At 40.2% G+C, this 17,919-nt stretch overlaps 1 protein-coding gene across 2 annotated transcripts; it reads right to left on the reverse strand.

Annotated features, from left to right (window-relative positions):
• Positions 1–7,901: 7,901 nt before the first annotated feature.
• Positions 7,902–17,303, reverse strand: LOC131886925 (RNA-binding protein Musashi homolog Rbp6-like). 2 transcript variants are annotated; one of them, XM_059235387.1, is made up of 10 exons: positions 16,994–17,303; positions 16,743–16,783; positions 16,569–16,650; positions 16,384–16,468; positions 16,248–16,289; positions 15,887–15,979; positions 14,288–14,419; positions 13,983–14,082; positions 8,337–8,468; positions 7,902–8,230 (listed from the first exon to the last, which is right to left on the reverse strand). In XM_059235387.1, exons 1-10 carry the CDS (start codon positions 17,071–17,073, stop codon positions 8,145–8,147), a joined length of 873 nt encoding a protein of 290 aa, XP_059091370.1. In that variant the 5' UTR covers positions 17,074–17,303; the 3' UTR covers positions 7,902–8,144. The 2 variants fall into 2 exon arrangements, with proteins under 2 accessions (XP_059091370.1, XP_059091369.1); XM_059235386.1 differs by lacking the exons at positions 7,902–8,230; positions 8,337–8,468 and having other exon boundaries at positions 11,624–14,082.
• Positions 17,304–17,919: the final 616 nt, after the last annotated feature.

Genomic DNA, 17,919 nt, shown 5'->3' on the forward strand with positions numbered 1-17,919 from the left:
GCCCGACGATCATCCCCGGACTTTATGACTCAATCTCCAGCACTTATTTTTAATGCCCTGATGTGAATGATCTTCTTGGCCTCTCCAGTTTACTCGAAAGAATTTACCCAAGCCCTTTATAAGATATCACCTTCCGTTGTCGATGGCCTTGAATGTGTAAACCCGCACAACACCAGCTTGCGAGTTGGCTATCCCATCACTTTAACGGTTCAAGGGCACAAAATCATTTTGCCAATTTGAGGGCACAACATCACAACACCGACAAAAACACGGAAAACACCGGATTTTTTTCAACTACGGTTTTGGTAGGAGTGTTTAGGAGGGGAGTGTTTCTGAGAAACAATTCACAGAGAACTAAGAACAGGAAAAACGTTCCATGAAAAATGTCTTTTCAGTTATCACACCCCATTTCTCCATTCTATCCGGCCATTTCATTCCTTTGTCACAAGTGACGTCACAATCGGTTATTAACAGTGTATATAAACTTAACTAGAGGTTGAAGTAGTTCTGGAGGTTGAATTAGTAGCTCCTCTTGAAAAAGAGCAGGATAAGACACTTGTGGAGAAAACAGTTTGCCCTGTTTATCGAAAGCAGCCTTGTCCTGATGAAGGAAAAGGCTGTCAGTTTGACCACCCTATATGGTGTCAAAAACTTCTCAAGTTCGTCCTTGAGAAGTACAATCAATAGGAAGAAGGGATGTTCAAAGGTAGATTGTCCTTTTTCCACCCATACCTGTGCCGTCAGTCCATGAGACTTAAGACGTGCTTTAATATACGGTGTACCTCCGTCCACGTAGAAGGGACGCAAAGAAAGGCGAGAAATAGGATAGCTCAGTTTCGTATTTTAGAGCTGACCCTAATCCTAAACCTAATCCTGCCCCACCCCCTGCCTTAACCCTTTTAGCTTCCTCCCTCCCTCTCCTCCTACCCCCCACCCTCTCTCCCAAATCCCTCCTCTTCCTTCAAATACCCAATCCACCCTTACTCCTATTAACACTCTCCTCCCTAATATTCCTTGCCCCACCCTATTCCCAAAATTTGTTCCTATTCTAATGTACGCGTAGCTGCCCAACCCATTTCCCAAACCCAACCCTCACCATTAGTTCATGCTTTGCCTTCAGTCGAACGTAGCTTTGTTGATAAGCGGGATTTTATGGTTGGAGAGAATGGTCCAAGATCTTGTGAAGTTGGTCCGTCAAAAGAGATTTGAACGTGCATTATCTGATTTGAACCCGACCCTATTCTCCTTTAATGTCAATGTGACACCTAGTAATCTGTCAGATCATCATGTTGTTGAGATAGGGTCGACCATAACTCAAAAGCCTGCATGCTCTAGAGTAAAACCGGCCAAAAAGGTCGGTCTGGCTAACTTCAAGTTCAAAGATGAACATTGGCCGTTGATTATAGAAGGATTAGAAAAACTGGATCTGGTTTCAATTCTGAAACAGGAATCGTCCATAAATGCAGCCATTGCTAGATTAGTTTCAGTTTTTGAAGAAGTCTGCTCCAGTCTAGCAATCTCTGAATGTGCTTCCAAGGGTGGGACACAGACAAAAATTCTAAAAAAAATAGGAAGACTTTGTTCAAAAAGAGTTGCAAACCAGCAAAAAGGCTGAAGAGCACTTCGAATCCAGTAATTGTGGGTAGTCTCCTAAAAAAGTTGGACGTAATTCAGTGTAAAATCGAAAATGACCAGTTACAAACTGAGAGTAAGGTGGTTCAGGAGGTCAGGTCGAATCCGAAGGCTTTTTTCTCTTATGCGAACTCTAAGAGAAAAATGAAACACTCTGTTGGGCCTTTTGAGGTTGATGGGGAAGCCGTTAGCAATGTAGAGACTATGACTAACATGCTTGGAGATCAGTTCTCCAGTGTGTTTTCAACCCCACTGAGTTCAGAAGCAACAGCTCATTGCTCTGAAGATGAGACTGTTGAGATTGACAAGGTCAGTCAAGTTGAGCTTTTAGATGATCTTGTGGTCACAGATCAAGATGCATTAGAGGCCATTAAGGACTTGAGGCTTTCAAGTTCTCCTGGTCCTGATGGTGTGACATCTCAGTTTGTCTCAGCAAACTCTAGAGCATGCAGGACAATCTACATTTGAACATCCCTTCTTCCTATTGATTGTACTGTACTTCTCAAGGACGAACTTGAGAAGTTTTTGACACCATATAGGGTGGTCAAACTGACAGCCTTTTCCTTCATCAGGACAAGGCTGCTTTCAATAAACAGGGCAAACTGTTTTCTCCACAAGTGTCTTATCCTGCTCTTTTTCAAGAGGAGCTACTAATTCAACCTCCAGAACTACTTCAACCTCTAGTTAAGTTTATATACACTGTTAATAACCGATTGTGACGTCACTTGTGACAAAGGAATGAAATGGCCGGATAGAATGGAGAAATGGGGTGTGATAACTGAAAAGACATTTTTCATGGAACGTTTTTCCTGTTCTTAGTTCTCTGTGAATTGTTTCTCATTTTCATAGATTTCATAGAAAGTCAGCCAACGCACGGAAGTGGGTCAACTGACTGCACCATTGTGGGTCCTATTAATCAGTTTCCATCCAGCTTCTTGTGGGTAAACATATGAGTAATCACAAAGAAATAGCCAAAGGAATGAGTGATTAAAATGGGCAGAGGAATAAAATAGCTGACTTGAATGTGATGTCACAGTTCTTAATGCATATTTTGACAGTCACTAATAATTGAGAAAATCCCGTTTCCTGACGAAATTCTCCAAAACCCAGCAAAAGACTTGACTCGGACTCACTCCAATACTATTGGCTTTGTTGGCTATGTTGGTCAACTTCAGAAGGACAAGTCAAAGTTTGGTGAGGTCAGTTTTCAGATAGAAGACTTAGATGTTTATTTATCCATTAATATATTTGTGCCTAAATATTCGTGCTATAATTCTTAGCGTGAATATTGATTTGAAGGGCAGTGGTAACGAAATTACAGTAATTTGTTCCTTTTTTGGACAAGGGAGTTGTAATGGCATTACATTTATTGAACCTTGAGAAGAAACAGCTGCAGGATTAATTTCTGGAAGATAGCCAATAGATGGCAGTACCTTGAAGGTCAGCAGCACAAATTCAGATAGGAATCATTAGGTAGCTTTTGGGACCACATAATCTCCGATTTTACTAAGATGCGATTGCAAAACTAGTTTCTGTTTGTGCTAGGGGACCCATATTACATTTTCCACTCAGTTTGAGACGATTGCATTGATTATGACAAAAAAGTAATGACCTTTTAGATTGCTTCTAACGTTGAGAGATTCAGCAAATTTTTTGACGATCCGTCAAAAGCAGTAATGTGAGGTTATTATATACCGAGTCCTGCTCCTAGAACCTATCAATGAGGGAGAAAATGGTTAGAAATTCAGGCAGAAAAAAATATGAAAGCCCCAAAGAAGGCAAGAAAGAAGCTAAAATTGCATTTTTTTGGCAAAAGAATTCAAACATCTCTATGTCTTTATGGGTTAACTTGAATCAGCCTAGTGTAGTTTGCTTAACAACTCTTTGTTTTAGGTATAAATGCCATATGAATAAACATATTTTTTGCTCTCTTCTTCATGATCTTGAGCAAAGTAGACCTGAGAGTATAGGTTTACTGATCTGAAACTCATGGATAGACTTGAATGTAACAAACTCCAAATGAAGTACAAACTGGCAAGCAAGAAGTAAAGCCCTTTTTGATTCTGAAGTTTTTGCTAGATTTTGACACGTCTAACCTATTTCTTGGTTTTCCTTGACACTATGAGTGCTGGCGCCAAAAGACCTTAAAGTGAGGATCATTTTGGCTGGTATGTCAAATGTAATCACAACCCCATATGTTTTGAGATTTTCATTGGGACTAAAATATTTTCTTGCCTTTTATTTCAGGCCGAACTGATAGAAAACATTAATTTCCCTTTAAAAAAATTTTCTAGGTGTAGGACCCGGAATATAAGGACCTCTCATTTCCGCTCTCGACGGATCGTCAAGAAAATTATTGAATCATTCAACCTTGTAAGCAATTTAAAATGTTCATTGCTTTTTTCCCACAATCAATGCAGTTATCTCAAAATGACTGAAAAATATAGCATGGGTTCCCTAGCACAAATCGAAACAAATTTTTGCAATCGCATCTTAATATAAGAGGAGATTCTGTGGTCTCACAAGCAACTTATCAATGCCTATTCGAATTTATTCATGGACATTTGGGGTATTGCCATCTAGGGGTTATTTTCCAGAACAGGATCCTGCAGCTGTTTCTTCTCAAGGCTCATTGTAACAACCTAAAAACCCAAAATTTACTCGTTACCTGGTCCATTTTCGACCTGCAAAGCGGCTTTTACTTTATCATTTTTTCCTGATAACAGAAGTAAGTTTTGGAGCAATTATCCTTTCGGCAATAAATAACCACCGCTTATTGGCCAAGTGAATCTTTTGGATTCTATTTTAAGTCACAAAGAATTGTGCTGTTTTCGATAGCTTTGTATTTTTGTGAATATTTGTCAGATGGGTTGCACTTCCCTTATATACCAACATTTGGCATGTTTTGGGAAAAAGTCTCTTCCCATTTTCCACCAGATGGATAAAAATTACAATTCGAGCTCCAGCATAAACCCATGAACGTTTTGTTCGTACAAAGCGATTAGACAATCTACTCAAACCCCTTTTATAAAGCGTGCCAGAGCAAAGCTATTGCATGGCAAAGGCTTGCACGTGGGGTATACCCTATCAGAGAGACCTTTAACTAGAGGACTGGACACCATCGGAGCTAGGCCGATTTTTTTTCACAGATCTTTGACAGAGTCATAAATGGAAGCACGCAATAAGTTACTGGTATTTGAGACCAAACTGCACATCTCTTATTATATTCATAATTGCCTATTCTTAAAACTCTAGACTTTTTACTACATAAACCAGATATTTTCGATTTTTTTCATTTAAAGTACAATAACTCAACATTTTGCCATAAAACACGATTTTTTTTCTTTTACATCGCTTTTCCATGATGTATGATAGTATCCCTTGTAACTTTTTGGGAGCTGAAATATTGTTATCACAAAATGGCCTATCTTGGCCAATTTCCATGTCCAATCCTCCTGTTGAAAATATCCTTGACCATGGTCGTCAGGATTATCTCGAGTGTGAATTGAACTTTTGAACCCCAACGACAGCTGAGCTGACACAAAAACAAGCGATAGCAGCGCCTTCGAACTATCGATATATTGAGTCACGAGCTTCCCGGCAAATCGGCCTGATCTTGGTCATAGCCATTCTGAGCCACTTTTCGAATTAGAGTAAAAAAAAGGAACGTAGATCTCTTCAATTAACGGTAGGTCAATTTTATATCATTTACATACAAGGTCGATCGTTTCAAAGTTATGTCGTCAAAAGCTTATGTAGCTGACCGAGAGCAGGCCGAAAACTCCATTTTTTTTGTAGTGTTTGCTACATATCTTTGAACATGTCTCCTGAGTTCCCTAAGCATAGGTTTAGGCTCAAACTTGACTGAGTTCATCTATTCAACAATATCTTGTGGTCGTATAAAGTGCTTATTTGGAATAAGATGAGCGGTTTAGGAGATACGATATTTTGCTTCCGTTTGCAGTCCATATCTCTAGAAGTCCGTGATTTAGTCATGGAGTACGGCAGTAGTGGAGTGGAAATCTCTTTGAAACCTCGCTAGAAGATGTTTCAGTTTTGCATTAGTCATAGCAATTTCCATCCATGCAATTCAACGAAGACTTTTTAGAAGAGTATTTTGGAACTAGGGCAAGACGATGTGATTTCTAATTTGCTTCAGTAAGCTTCAACAAGCTTGATTCTTAAACATTAAAAAGATTGCAGGTTATTTGTTCATCTTGTTTTTAATTCTGTTCTCGAGAAAAATTTCAGCAGTTTGTTTTCCTCTTTATTCCAAAACTTCAGGCACTTTCAGCAAAAATTGCTTACGGCTCATGCAAAGAAAAACGCAAACAAGTCACCATTTCATGCGAGGAAGAGATGGCAAGGTAGCATTTTTCAAGAAAAATAATCAGTTGAATTTGTTGGTGTGATACACTTTTACATAATGCATTTATGCTCCAATCAGTTTGTTCCTTCTTGAAACCGAACAATGCCCATTTATGCATAAAGACTTGCCTTGAAATGTCAAAGCTCAGATTTAACGCCGTTAATGGCTTACCACATTGGTGATGGTCAATTTACTCACAACTAACATTCAATATTACCTTTTCCTCAAGCAATCCTACTCCCAAACAAGAAAAGCGAAATTCTTCGTGTTATACTTCATTCTTTTTTGAGTGAGCTTGTTCTAGTTCGTGTGTCATTCTATTGTCTGATGAGGCCCTAAATGATTTGTTGCACCCTTCATGGGTATTGGTTTGTGTACCGTTTTTCTTTATTTTTTTGTTATTCCGAATCCGCTCGGACTACATATTCCACTTAATGTAGGAGTTAGTTTAAGAAGCCTTGGTTAGTAACTTGTAATTTATTTTCACCTTTCTTTGATCACAATTGTGTTTCTAAACATAGGCCTCCCAGGCTCTTCTCTCTAACTCTTTAATATCAAGGGATTTGCACCATATATAAGGGTTCTTTAACGCAAAACGATTCCAATGGTACAATCAATCAGAGCAATCAGAATTCATGAGCTGAGCAAAGATTATTCGTCACAGCCACAACCACAGAATTGCGAACATTTGTACCGATTATTATCATACCCGCTTTTTAGAGCACAAGGGTTGCACAAAAGTGCCAGAAATGAAGGCACTCCATGGAAATGTTATCTCCACATATTTCCACTAGCAAATTAAAAGGAATATAACAGCTTCAGGTCTTTCGGGCAGATTATCATGTTTTGCTTCAAAATGGCTCTCATCTACATTTTGAGATTTTGATCATTTTCCACTAATATTTACTAAGTTATGCTATTTCAATTATCTCTCTTCCTTGGTCGAAAGAAAAAAGTTTACCCTTTTATTCACAACTTTAGTTTGAGTGTAGGGGCTGATCTTTGGTCAAGAACTTGTTCAAGTCTGATCTAAAACCTGCTATAGGATCAACACTTAGGCGTATATATTTCCTACGAATATTTGCAAATTGAACGTTGAAGGAGCCCGAGAAAGAAGAGATGAGGGACTTCATTGTTCTTACTACCCTGGATTCTTCAAGGCTTGAAGGTGCTCTCAAAACGCACATTAAGCCTCTACGGTCACTAGAATGGACCCTGAATCCTGGGTTGGGACAAAGCCCATAAATGCTTTTGAAGACGTACATTATCAGATACCTTTTGTACCTTCTCTGAACACTGTACAGGTCCAACTTTTTTAGTCTCTACCAATACGAGAGCTCTCTTCCCTCATTCCTGTGATGTTCCTAGTGAAACATCTTTGGACTTGTTTGACCTTTTGCAAACCTGCTGAACTCATTGGAGCCCAAATGGGTGAAGCATATTCAAGATGTGGCTGAACAATCGATCGACTTATACAGAGTGAGCATTGTGATTCACATTGTCGATGATCTGATGATTGATGATGATGGCGATGATTCATATCTGATCCCTGATTTATATTTTTAGGTAGTAGCCATAAGAAGTATCTGTTTCAACGCGGGTGATGGTATCGTTTGTACAAAAATGGCGCATTATTCTTATTGACTGAAGTGAAAAATTGTAAAGTTTGGAGAAAATAGGGTTGATAAAAACTTCTCAGGGGATCATAGGGCATCATTAGGGCAAATTTTGTCCCTCATTACTAATAGCTACCAAAAAAAAGACGGGTTTCTCAACAAGAACTTTAGATTTCTTGAAAAGTTAGTCAAAGTGAGCTTATAAATGCTTTGCCACTCTTTTCATCATGCCTCTCGTATGTAGATGTTAAAAGCTGGCTTTCTTTGTATTACCAGGATTTGAATTTTTCGAAAAACTTCAGAATGTTTATTAATGCATAAAATGACAACAATTGAAATAGAACGGTTTTTATCAATTAACATGAAATAATTCGATGAGACGAAAGACTGAATGAGTGATGACGAATGTTGTTGTTGTTTTGGTTTATGTACTAATTCGCCTTGGGCTCGCCCAGGAAAATCACTTCTGAACTCATCTGTGGAACAACTCGAAAGTGTTTTGTGGATCGATACTGTTTCTTTTGGAACTAATGACCGAACAAGGAGAAGTTGATGAAATCTCCCACTGTGATAGAGGGATAACGATTGTCGGTGGACAAGAGACCAACCATACCTGGAGGAAACAGTGATGATATAAACAAAGATGGCGTGGCTGTCTTTGAAAGTTGAGATGCCAAAGCCATCCGAACTAATGGACCATCCGTACAAGAGATAGATACCTGCTGAATTGGCAAATGAAGTCCCTCCGAGGTTGGGGGTTGGACCTGCAGTGAGGCCAAAATGTGGGAAGCCTTGATAACCACCTCTACCAGGGGTTCCAAACGCAGTGGCAAAGCTGGGAGGAGCGATCCCTGTAAAGTAATGAACAAGGCTGTCTGGAGATCTGCCCTTGGTTCTCAAAGCAGAATTCTAGGCACCCAACCGGCACCCAACCGGCACCCTCGTGCGCAATCCTCCCCACCATCATAAGGTGGAGCTGGTCTCTGCGGTCTTCATCAACGCCCGTGCATCGAAATAACATTGTATGGGATACTATTGACAAAGTCTTAACGACCCGTCAATCGATATTTCAGATTCAATTACTTGTGTACCGGATTTGCAATATCCGGTAAAGCGCTACAAATCAATATTCTGTCGTTCAAAAGGACTTCAGTTTGACTTAGGATATTGCTTGCCAAGTTTTCAAATAAAAGACTATTGCTTTATGTTTTTTCAATGCGCCATGTATGTATGTTTTCGCCTTTTGTATTTAATGCCATTCAAATACAAAATAACGACATTCGTTAGTCAAAGCATTGCCAATTGATTGGCAATTTCTTTCCTATGAAAAATATTCAACCCTCGCTGACAGAAACAATAAAACCACAAGCCTGCTCCGATGGCTGAGACCTTTTCGTTAAAACCCTTCAAGGCCCCCTGTGAAGAGTTGGAGCCCTATTGGAGGAACCACGCCTTTTGTTTATAGTTTAGCTTTTGGAAAGAACGACATATTCCACCATCTACGAAGTAGTCCTTTTCATTGAGCGGAGGAAGCGCCCTCTGCTTCGTCTACAGGTGCGAACAAACAAACGTAGAAACGAGAGAATATGCTCTAAGAGTCCAGACTTCATCAAAAAATTATTTAGTGAACAATTTATTGCCCAAGTACTGTGACGCAATGAATAAGCCCTCAACTCTTCTGGGAGAGTTCAAAGTTTATATGGGTAAAATTCCGAGTAATTATGACGAGTAAATCATCATTTTACATGAGCTTCTATACTGTATGATGGACAACGCGTTAACACTTTGGCAATCATAGTTTCCAAGCAAATGTTACAAGGAAAAGTACAATTTCGCAACTTTTTGGTGACTAACCTGAAAAGCATCACTTTTTTCTAAACTTACCATTGACTTTTTTTAGCCCGATTTAATGGAAAAAGATGATGATGAAAACTAATTGGTATGATGCAAGTATACCATAAATAGTTCTCTGTTTATCACTATTGATGTATAAAGTGTTTGTGATTTTAACCTTTTAGGATTTGAAAGGTCTCTCAGAAGGATTGGTGGTGTATATATGGTGTCAGAATAGATTAGCAATAAGTTGGTCAACGAAAAATACCTTATTAAAGCCAGGCATCATAGAGCATATTCTTGTATTTCTCCGTTCGTTTGTCCGCAACCAGAGGAGGGAGAGGAGAATGAAAAGGACTATAGTGCTGGCCATGAGATCAATCCTTGGCCATTCAGGATTTTTTTGATGGGCTGCGGCCCTGTTGGCCATGGGGACTTTTGGATGTGGCTTTTCAAACGTCATAGCAATACGCAAGGAGGGTAACACGACTAAACTTAGAAAAAGAAAAAGAAATTGCAATTGATCAAGAACCCCAGTTGTTGAGATAAACGGTTTGTTCGATCTGACTTTCATCAATGATATCAAGTCAAACACGTCTGTATGTAATATGTCACAAGCATTTTAGAAAGCAATTATTTTGACAAATTTTTACATCCCATTTGAAGATTCAATTTGGTATAATTAATTATTTCTTGTTTGAAACGAAGCGTTGCAGGTATAACATAAAGATACATACTGGTTGCCTCCTGCGTTTTCCAGGCTCATTTTTGTTGCGAGATCTTTGTCCCATAATCTAATTTTACATACTCAGCAAAATTTTCTAAAACTTGACTTTCATTAGCTTTTTACTTTCCTGGACATATTGCTTTTCAACAAGTAGATTCAATCAGCGTTCCTCACAATACCATTGTTACAACTTACTATCTTTAAGGGTGCTTTTTGATTGACTCGGGTTGTTTCGATTTTCTTCACGATTCAGCAGTGTGGAGGTACGTTACGTATCTAAGTGAATATCTATTATATGTACTGCAATACGTTTAAAGAATTTCAGTTGATTTGCCTCCGGACGTGCTGAATGGATTTTTGTCGTCCAGGCGGCTTTTGGCGAACCGTGATTTGTAGACCAACGCAAATATATCTCGTGTCCTGGCATGAATTCCATTTTCTCAATTTTAACGGTTGTGACTTGTTAATCATTCTCCTGTGCTCGGGTTATTTATTTTTTCTGAACGGTAAAATGCACCTTATTTTACACTTTAGTACCCATTCATTTGCTCGAAACTCCGGCTACACAAAGTGTTCCATTTCCCCAGGAATTTTCCAATCGATTTTTTTTTATATTGTCATCCTAAAGATTTCCCATCGAAATGAAAGATCCATTGTTCGTTTAAAAACTAGTAATAAATGTAGTCCTTTTTTCAATCGAGTTGAATCGCCAGCTAATTTCATGTTTTGTTTCGAGTGAAAGCAAGGGGCTGTTCCGAAAGTCGATCAGTAGAAAAACCATTCAGGCTCAATAACAGGGATATACGGTACATATCGCCTGATGTGTAATGTATGACAAAATATGACAATTGAAGGTGCGAATTGTCGGCGGCACAAGAATAGCAATGTACGTACACACACGCACACTGACAAACAATTTTGTCCGCATATGTATGAACTGCGTTTGGGAATAGACTAATATCTATGAACTACTAGAACATACGTCAAGACTCAAGACTGCGGGTCTTGGTCAGGGTTAGGTGATATCAGGCTAGGGGGATCGGGACCTAATGGGATGGGTTGGGTCAAAGGCGGTTTCTACAATGGCTGAGATGACCATGGATGGACACATCGACGACGACAAAGACAACTGAGTGGGTGACGACCACATCCGAGGTTGTGTCCTCGTTGTCATCAGAGCCCTCTCGAAATGAAAATCCGTTACTGAATCAAGGACAACAATGATCACAAGGGTTGGTTGGTTTGTTCATGATGATTGATGACAAAGAAGAGCAGGATCAGGAGCAGAGGGAGTAAAGGAGGAGGAGGAGGGTGGTGGTTATAATGATGATGATTGTCATCATCATCATCATGAAAATGGACATGTTAGCAAGGACAGCGGAGATGCGAGTAAGTGGAGGAGAATGAGAAGAAAATCAAGTTCCTAAATAAGACACACACAAACAATCAGTTTCTCATCATGATTAATATATTTTCTCAACCATGTTGGTAGAACAACAAAGGACAGTGGCATATCGTTATCAGTAGCATCATCTGTTTACGGTCTAACTAGTAAAAAACCAAAATCAAAAACAATCATATTAATGTTAATGTGGGTAATCATGGGAGTTCTTATTGATTTCGTATTTTTGCAAAGGATTCGTTAGGTTTGGCAAAAAATTAACCACAGACGAAAATGTTTGTTGGCGTGAGGAATCGCCAATGGGATTGTAGGGGTCATTTCCGGTTGTTGGGCGCTAGATACATGATCATCAAGCCAATTGCAGAAGGACAACAGCAACATCTTTAGTATTTCTAAATCCTTTCCTAATGTGGTAGTTTTGATCGTATCGCTTCGAATTGTTAGTTCTGAACAACATGGGAACAAGGTTGACATCTCTGCTTTGAGAATTTTCGATCTCAAAGTTCCTGTCAGTAGCACCAAAATTGACGATGATTGGCTTTGTTTCATCGCTTTTTTTCTGTCATCAGATTTGTTCTCATTGGTTTTGAAGCAGGAATGTACGTTATGATGGGGTTCTCACTCCGTGGTCCTTGATGACCACCTTGCTTGACTTGGTGTTAAGTTGTGTAATATGTATCAAACGAAGGTTATGAATAGCTCGCCATTTTGGTCAAATGGACTAGCGATTGTATTGCTTCTAGTCCAGGCATGTTCTAAGAAACTAGGAGAGCTTGCATCTCGTGGGCATATTGCACACACGCAAAAATAGTCTACTGATATTTGTGACCTCATATATAAACTTATCGTCTTTCAGATATGGCCTTGATTGACGCAGATTCCAAACAAACAGGGTCACTTGAACAGAAATTATCAGAGGTGATGCAAGTATTGGTTAAAACCTTGCGTTTTGAACATAAGCGGTTAGTTATGATTCCAGATCAAGTTGGGGCTCTTTAGTACAAAAACTCAGACCTTTCAAAGGCTATCATGAACCAAGGATGAAAACCCAAGTATCAGAACTTGAATAAGTTAGTGAATCAAATTCGTTTTTTGCGGTAGGGACTTATGAGATGACACACCAAGCTATTTTACATGCCAAGCAATCCAGCTGACCGTCTCGTAGCTTTTGGGAAGTAATGAGAATAGTAATGATGATGAAAATAGTGTTAATAGTAATTCGAAATCGTCGATGCCAAAGGGATGAAATTTGGACATTGATGCTAGTAATACAACTAACAACAATGAATGAAATGAAAATGGAAATCGAATGAATGAGACAATGAAAGCATAAAAAGACAAAGACAAACGAACAGACCAACAAGAACAAGAGGGCCAACCCAACTGTAATCGAACCATGTCATTATAAAGCTTCATTTTGTTCGCTGCACCTCTCAGTACTGTGTAGTATCGGATTACAATATGTGATCACATTGCCAATGTTGAGTTATTATTTTTGCGCTTATACCTAGCTTCAATTTCATTATTGGTGTTATTGTTATTATGTTCAACAATGACAATGCTCAACGCCTTCATTGTTCGGGAAGACAAATCTCAGAGAAATATTGGTTTCAAAATAATCGTGGCTATTATTAGTTATTATTGCTCATGAATAGTTGCAGTCGTTTGCAAGTGTTGCTGCCAAAGTGAAAGAAGGGTCAAGTTAAAACCTGACCGGCATTGCTTTAAGGTGAAGTAAGTTGTTTTCATTCGGCGAACAATGCGTGCTGGGATCCATGGCGGAACTCAACTCCATCATGCCACTCCCAACACCCCCTTCGCCCAAGTGCTTACTTAACCGTTGTTGTTGTTGCTGCTGCTGCTGCTGCACCTGATGATGGTGATGTTGCTGCTGCTGCTGCTGATTATGATGCTGTTGCTGTTGTTGCTGCTGTTGCTGATGATGATGATGCAACAAGTGCTGCTTGTCATAACTCGCTCCTGCACAATGCGGCTGGGACGTTGTAGGGGTATTACTCGTGGCAAAGTTTTGAAAATGAGTACTTGCGTGATGAAGAGCTATGTCGGCCAAAGACGAGGATGAACTACTTCCAATCTGTCCTGGAGAGTTGTTCATGGAGGACAGGGAATTGAAATTAAGTACGGGGTTCGGGGAGAGGACACCGGCTGTTGCCAGGGCCATTTGGGCTACGGCAGCTTGCTGCATGAACATATGGTTGGGTACATGAATGGCTCCCGAATTGGCCATGGACATAGTGTGAAATGAGGCCGCTGCAGCGGCGGCAGCGTTGGACCCCGTGGTGTCGAGACTGGAGCCCGTGGCACCCAATTGCGGCAGGGCGTACGGGGAAAAGCGAAAGCTGGCCAAAGGATCGGCATTGCTCTGGGGCAGAATAAACTCACCGTAGCCTCCTCGAAATGACGCCATGGTGGTGGGACGACCACGGCCCGTGGGACAAGCAGGCAGCATCACCTCCTTTGGTTGAGCTTTTTTACATTCCACCTGTTCAATGCCAAGAAGCAAGTGGAGATCAGTCAGTGATGCGTGTCTCAAACCATCATTTTGGATCTGAGCTAAGGTGTCATTCAATTGTTAGGCAAGAGTCAAAGGCCTAATACCATCAATAACGAGACAAAATGAGACTCAAAGACCGCCAACAACAGTCGTGTAAAAGTTGAGAAATGGACGTGATGCAAAGGGTACTCACCATCTTGTTATTGATCTCATGGAAATGAATTTCGCACACTTTATCGACGATATCTTCATTAACAAATGTTACAAAGCCAAAGCCACGGTGACGGTTTGTTTGCTTGTCGAACATGAGCATAGCATCTTCGATCTGCAATGAAAGAATAGTCGTCAGCTTGGTCGTAGGGAATGTAAATTTCGAGATGGATTTTTTACTGCACGATTGGAGGAACGCAATCCACTTTAGTGTTGCAACTTTTTATACGCATTCAATCTAACGTTTTGATCATGAGTTGTTGATCGTTGTATTATAACCTCAAACTTCAATACGAGGTATTCATAAACCACATGATTCGTTCCGCTACTTGTTTAATCTTACACTCATTAGCAATTTTAAGTTAAATAGTAATTCTCTGAAATAAAAAGATATCAGAGACATGTTTTAAAATGGTGCCCAAGGTACCGTGGAAGCATAAAGTGGCCAATTTGGACTAAAATGGGGCCAACAAACTGGAAATAGCTATTATACATAGAATTTGAACTGAAAGTGCAAATAAAACCCAAAATAATTTTGATTGCTTAAATTGTTTTAAACTCTGTGACGTGAAATTAAATGTGTTTTAAGAGACATAGTACACCTTAAAAAACCGTCTTTCTCTTGATTTGCAAGCAACTAAGCACGTCTTTGAAAGTCTAATGGACTAGAGAATATTTAAAACTTACCAAGTAACATTTAACACCGCCCTATTGGTTCTTGTAGCAAAATTTCAAATTCATTTTATGGCTACTTTTATTCAGTTTGCATGCACGAGATTTTTTTTAAAGCTTTTTCTGTGAATCTCCTAAGAATCGAGTCCAAATTTTGTTTTTACGACCAAGTGGCCCCTAGGTGTCGAGTTATGGGACGTTTTTAGACTGTTTACATCCATAGTCCCCACGGAAGTTCATCTTAAAGCTCGATAGGATGAATGAGAAAAGTATGAAATCGCTTAAGGTTTGGAATTTGTATTATTTTGATTTTAAGTTGAGAATAATTTCAATTAATAAACAGAGATCTGAGTTATAGAACAATAATTCTAACATGCCGGAGTCAAAATCCCAGAATTTGGTCCACTGTGAGCTGCTTTTAAAATGGCTAACAACTGTCTGATTTTGAAGGTTTATCATTCGAGTTTTGAATTCAATTAGGGCAAAAAATGATCAGCGACACTGGAGGGATTGGGGCCGAATGTTAATGTGCCCAAAAGCAAAGCACACACACGAAATACCCATGAAGCTCGGGTGAAAACGCCCCCTGGGAACCCAGTGGTTCATGGTTCAGTTGATCAAAGAGTGCTAATGTCATGTTTTTGTTCCTTCGCTTTTCTGTCGTTCTAAATTTGTCACATAGGGGAAACATTGAGACATCAATGTGATAAAGCTCGATGCCTCTATTCCTATTTCATTGAAGCCTCTATATCCTTGATATTTGGAGAAAGGTTCAAAGAGACAAAACCCCTCATGGCTTTTTTAGCCTGATGTTCCTAAAACCCGCGGATTTACATGCCTAGACTGATATTGACATAAAATTCCATGAGCTAATATTGATTTTGGCCAATCCAAGGGTCCCGATGCTCACCTCTCCAAATTGTTCAAAGTATTTTTTGATATCTTCCAAGGATGTTGTCGCTGATATTCCTCCGACGAATATCTTCTTTGTTCTCGTCACAAGCTGAAATAGGGTCAGTCTCGATAATGGTTGATATTACGTAAATTAATTGTCCAATTTGGAATGATTTACGATAGTCCACGCTTAAAAAGAGGTACGTACAATAGAAATATGTTTTCGGCCTTTAGGGGAATAAGTTCAGCCGTTTGAATCTCCTTCATATTGTCTCATGTTAACCTCAAAGTTAAAGCAGTGTGCCCAGCCTGGAATCCATTGCTGAATTGGAATCCTGTTCTATTACACCTAGAGCGTAGTATATTTCAGTACTTACCTTGGGATGGGTTCTCCTAGGAAATGCTACTTTTGGATCAATCTGGAAGACAAAGAAGAGACTCTTCCTCACTGTTTGTGACTTGTTTGACGAGTATTGTTAAAAGATTGTTTCATCCATCCCTGAAAGAACGCACCTTTTTACCATCTAAATCGTGAGGCCCATGGGCTAATACTTGGTCCACGCTGTTTGCATCGGAAAATGTCACAAATCCAAAGCCTCTGTGAATGAATAAGAATAGTTGAAGGCTACTTTTGTCATCCCAAAACTACGATGACGATTTGACCAGCAAAGATTTAAGTAACTTGGTTGGACCAATACCTGGAACGTCTTGTACTCGGATCTTTCATGACCATCACCTCAGAGATGTCTCCATACTTGCCAAAGTATTCCTTTAGACCCTCTGAAATATAGAAAATGGACGTATGATGGATGGTTTTGAGCCCTCGTTTTGAACTGAACGGGTCTGATTTGGTGGTGATTGCACCCACTTACCCGGTGTGGTTTGCCAACTTAAGCCCCCGATGAACATTTTCCTAAAAGAAAACAAAAGGACTTGAACGGGTTCGAAGTCAGATTGGGGAATTCCTTGAATACCCACAAATGAAACGACACTGCCAATTAAGTATGATGACATTCTATTAGTTTTTTAAGGCGTGCAGTAAAAAAATACCCACGTGATGAATGTGGAATGATCTTGGTTTGTGGAACATAAGTGGCAAATCTCACTTCGACACCTAACTTACCCTGGATCATTTGGAATGTCCTCGGTTTCGACGGAAAGCGCAGACTGAGGGTTATTGACATTAACTGGTATCAAATCCATGATCCCCGGGCCCACTGGAACCAATCAAACTACGGTGAGATGGTTAATTTCCTAAGGAATCCACCGAAACTAAACTAGAAGTTGTTTACAGAGTTGACTATCATCTATCTTCTACCAGAGCAACTAGACAAGGTGCATGCACTCATTCACTCACTCACACTCACACCCACACCCACATACACTCCGCACAGTACGTACTCATACCAGCACTCCCTCACCATCTAGGTGGTCCTCCAATGTATGTCAGTACCACTTCTTCCACCACCACCACCACCACCAGTACGGCTACAACCATCTTCGTCCTCGTTGTTCTCCTCCTCCTCCTCCTCCTTCTCCTCCTTCTTCTCCTCCTCCTCCTTCTCATCATCATCATCCCACCATGGAACAACGGCCGACACTACCAACCCACCCACCGACCGACCGACCAACCGACCGACCGACCGATCAACCAACCATTGGACCACCCTACCCAACCAACATTGAAAGGACTGGCCTGACATCGAGCTTTGGCCTCTTTCATCCACGCTCTATTCCTCCGTTGGGTCGTCCGTCCATTCGTTCTTTGGTTCCTTCCTTCTTCACGGGTCCATTTACGTACGTATCGCTCCGCTGTATCTCCCCTCTTCCCTTCTACCCTCTTCTCTCTTGCCTCTTCCCTTTTCCCTTTTTCCTATTCATCCTTGGTTCCTTGGTGGTTCCACACGTTGTCGAGTGTGCTGCTGTCTTGGCCAGAATAGGCGCAAGGAAACAATGAAAGTGGCCCACAGGCAATCGGCCAACCCACGACCAAGATCTCGCTCTCTCTGCCTGGCTCTGTCTCTTTCTTTCCATCTTTCCTTCTTTTCG

This window comes from Tigriopus californicus, chromosome 9 (assembly GCF_007210705.1).
Source record: "Tigriopus californicus strain San Diego chromosome 9, Tcal_SD_v2.1, whole genome shotgun sequence".
In the NCBI taxonomy this organism is placed as follows: domain Eukaryota; kingdom Metazoa; phylum Arthropoda; class Copepoda; order Harpacticoida; family Harpacticidae; genus Tigriopus; species Tigriopus californicus.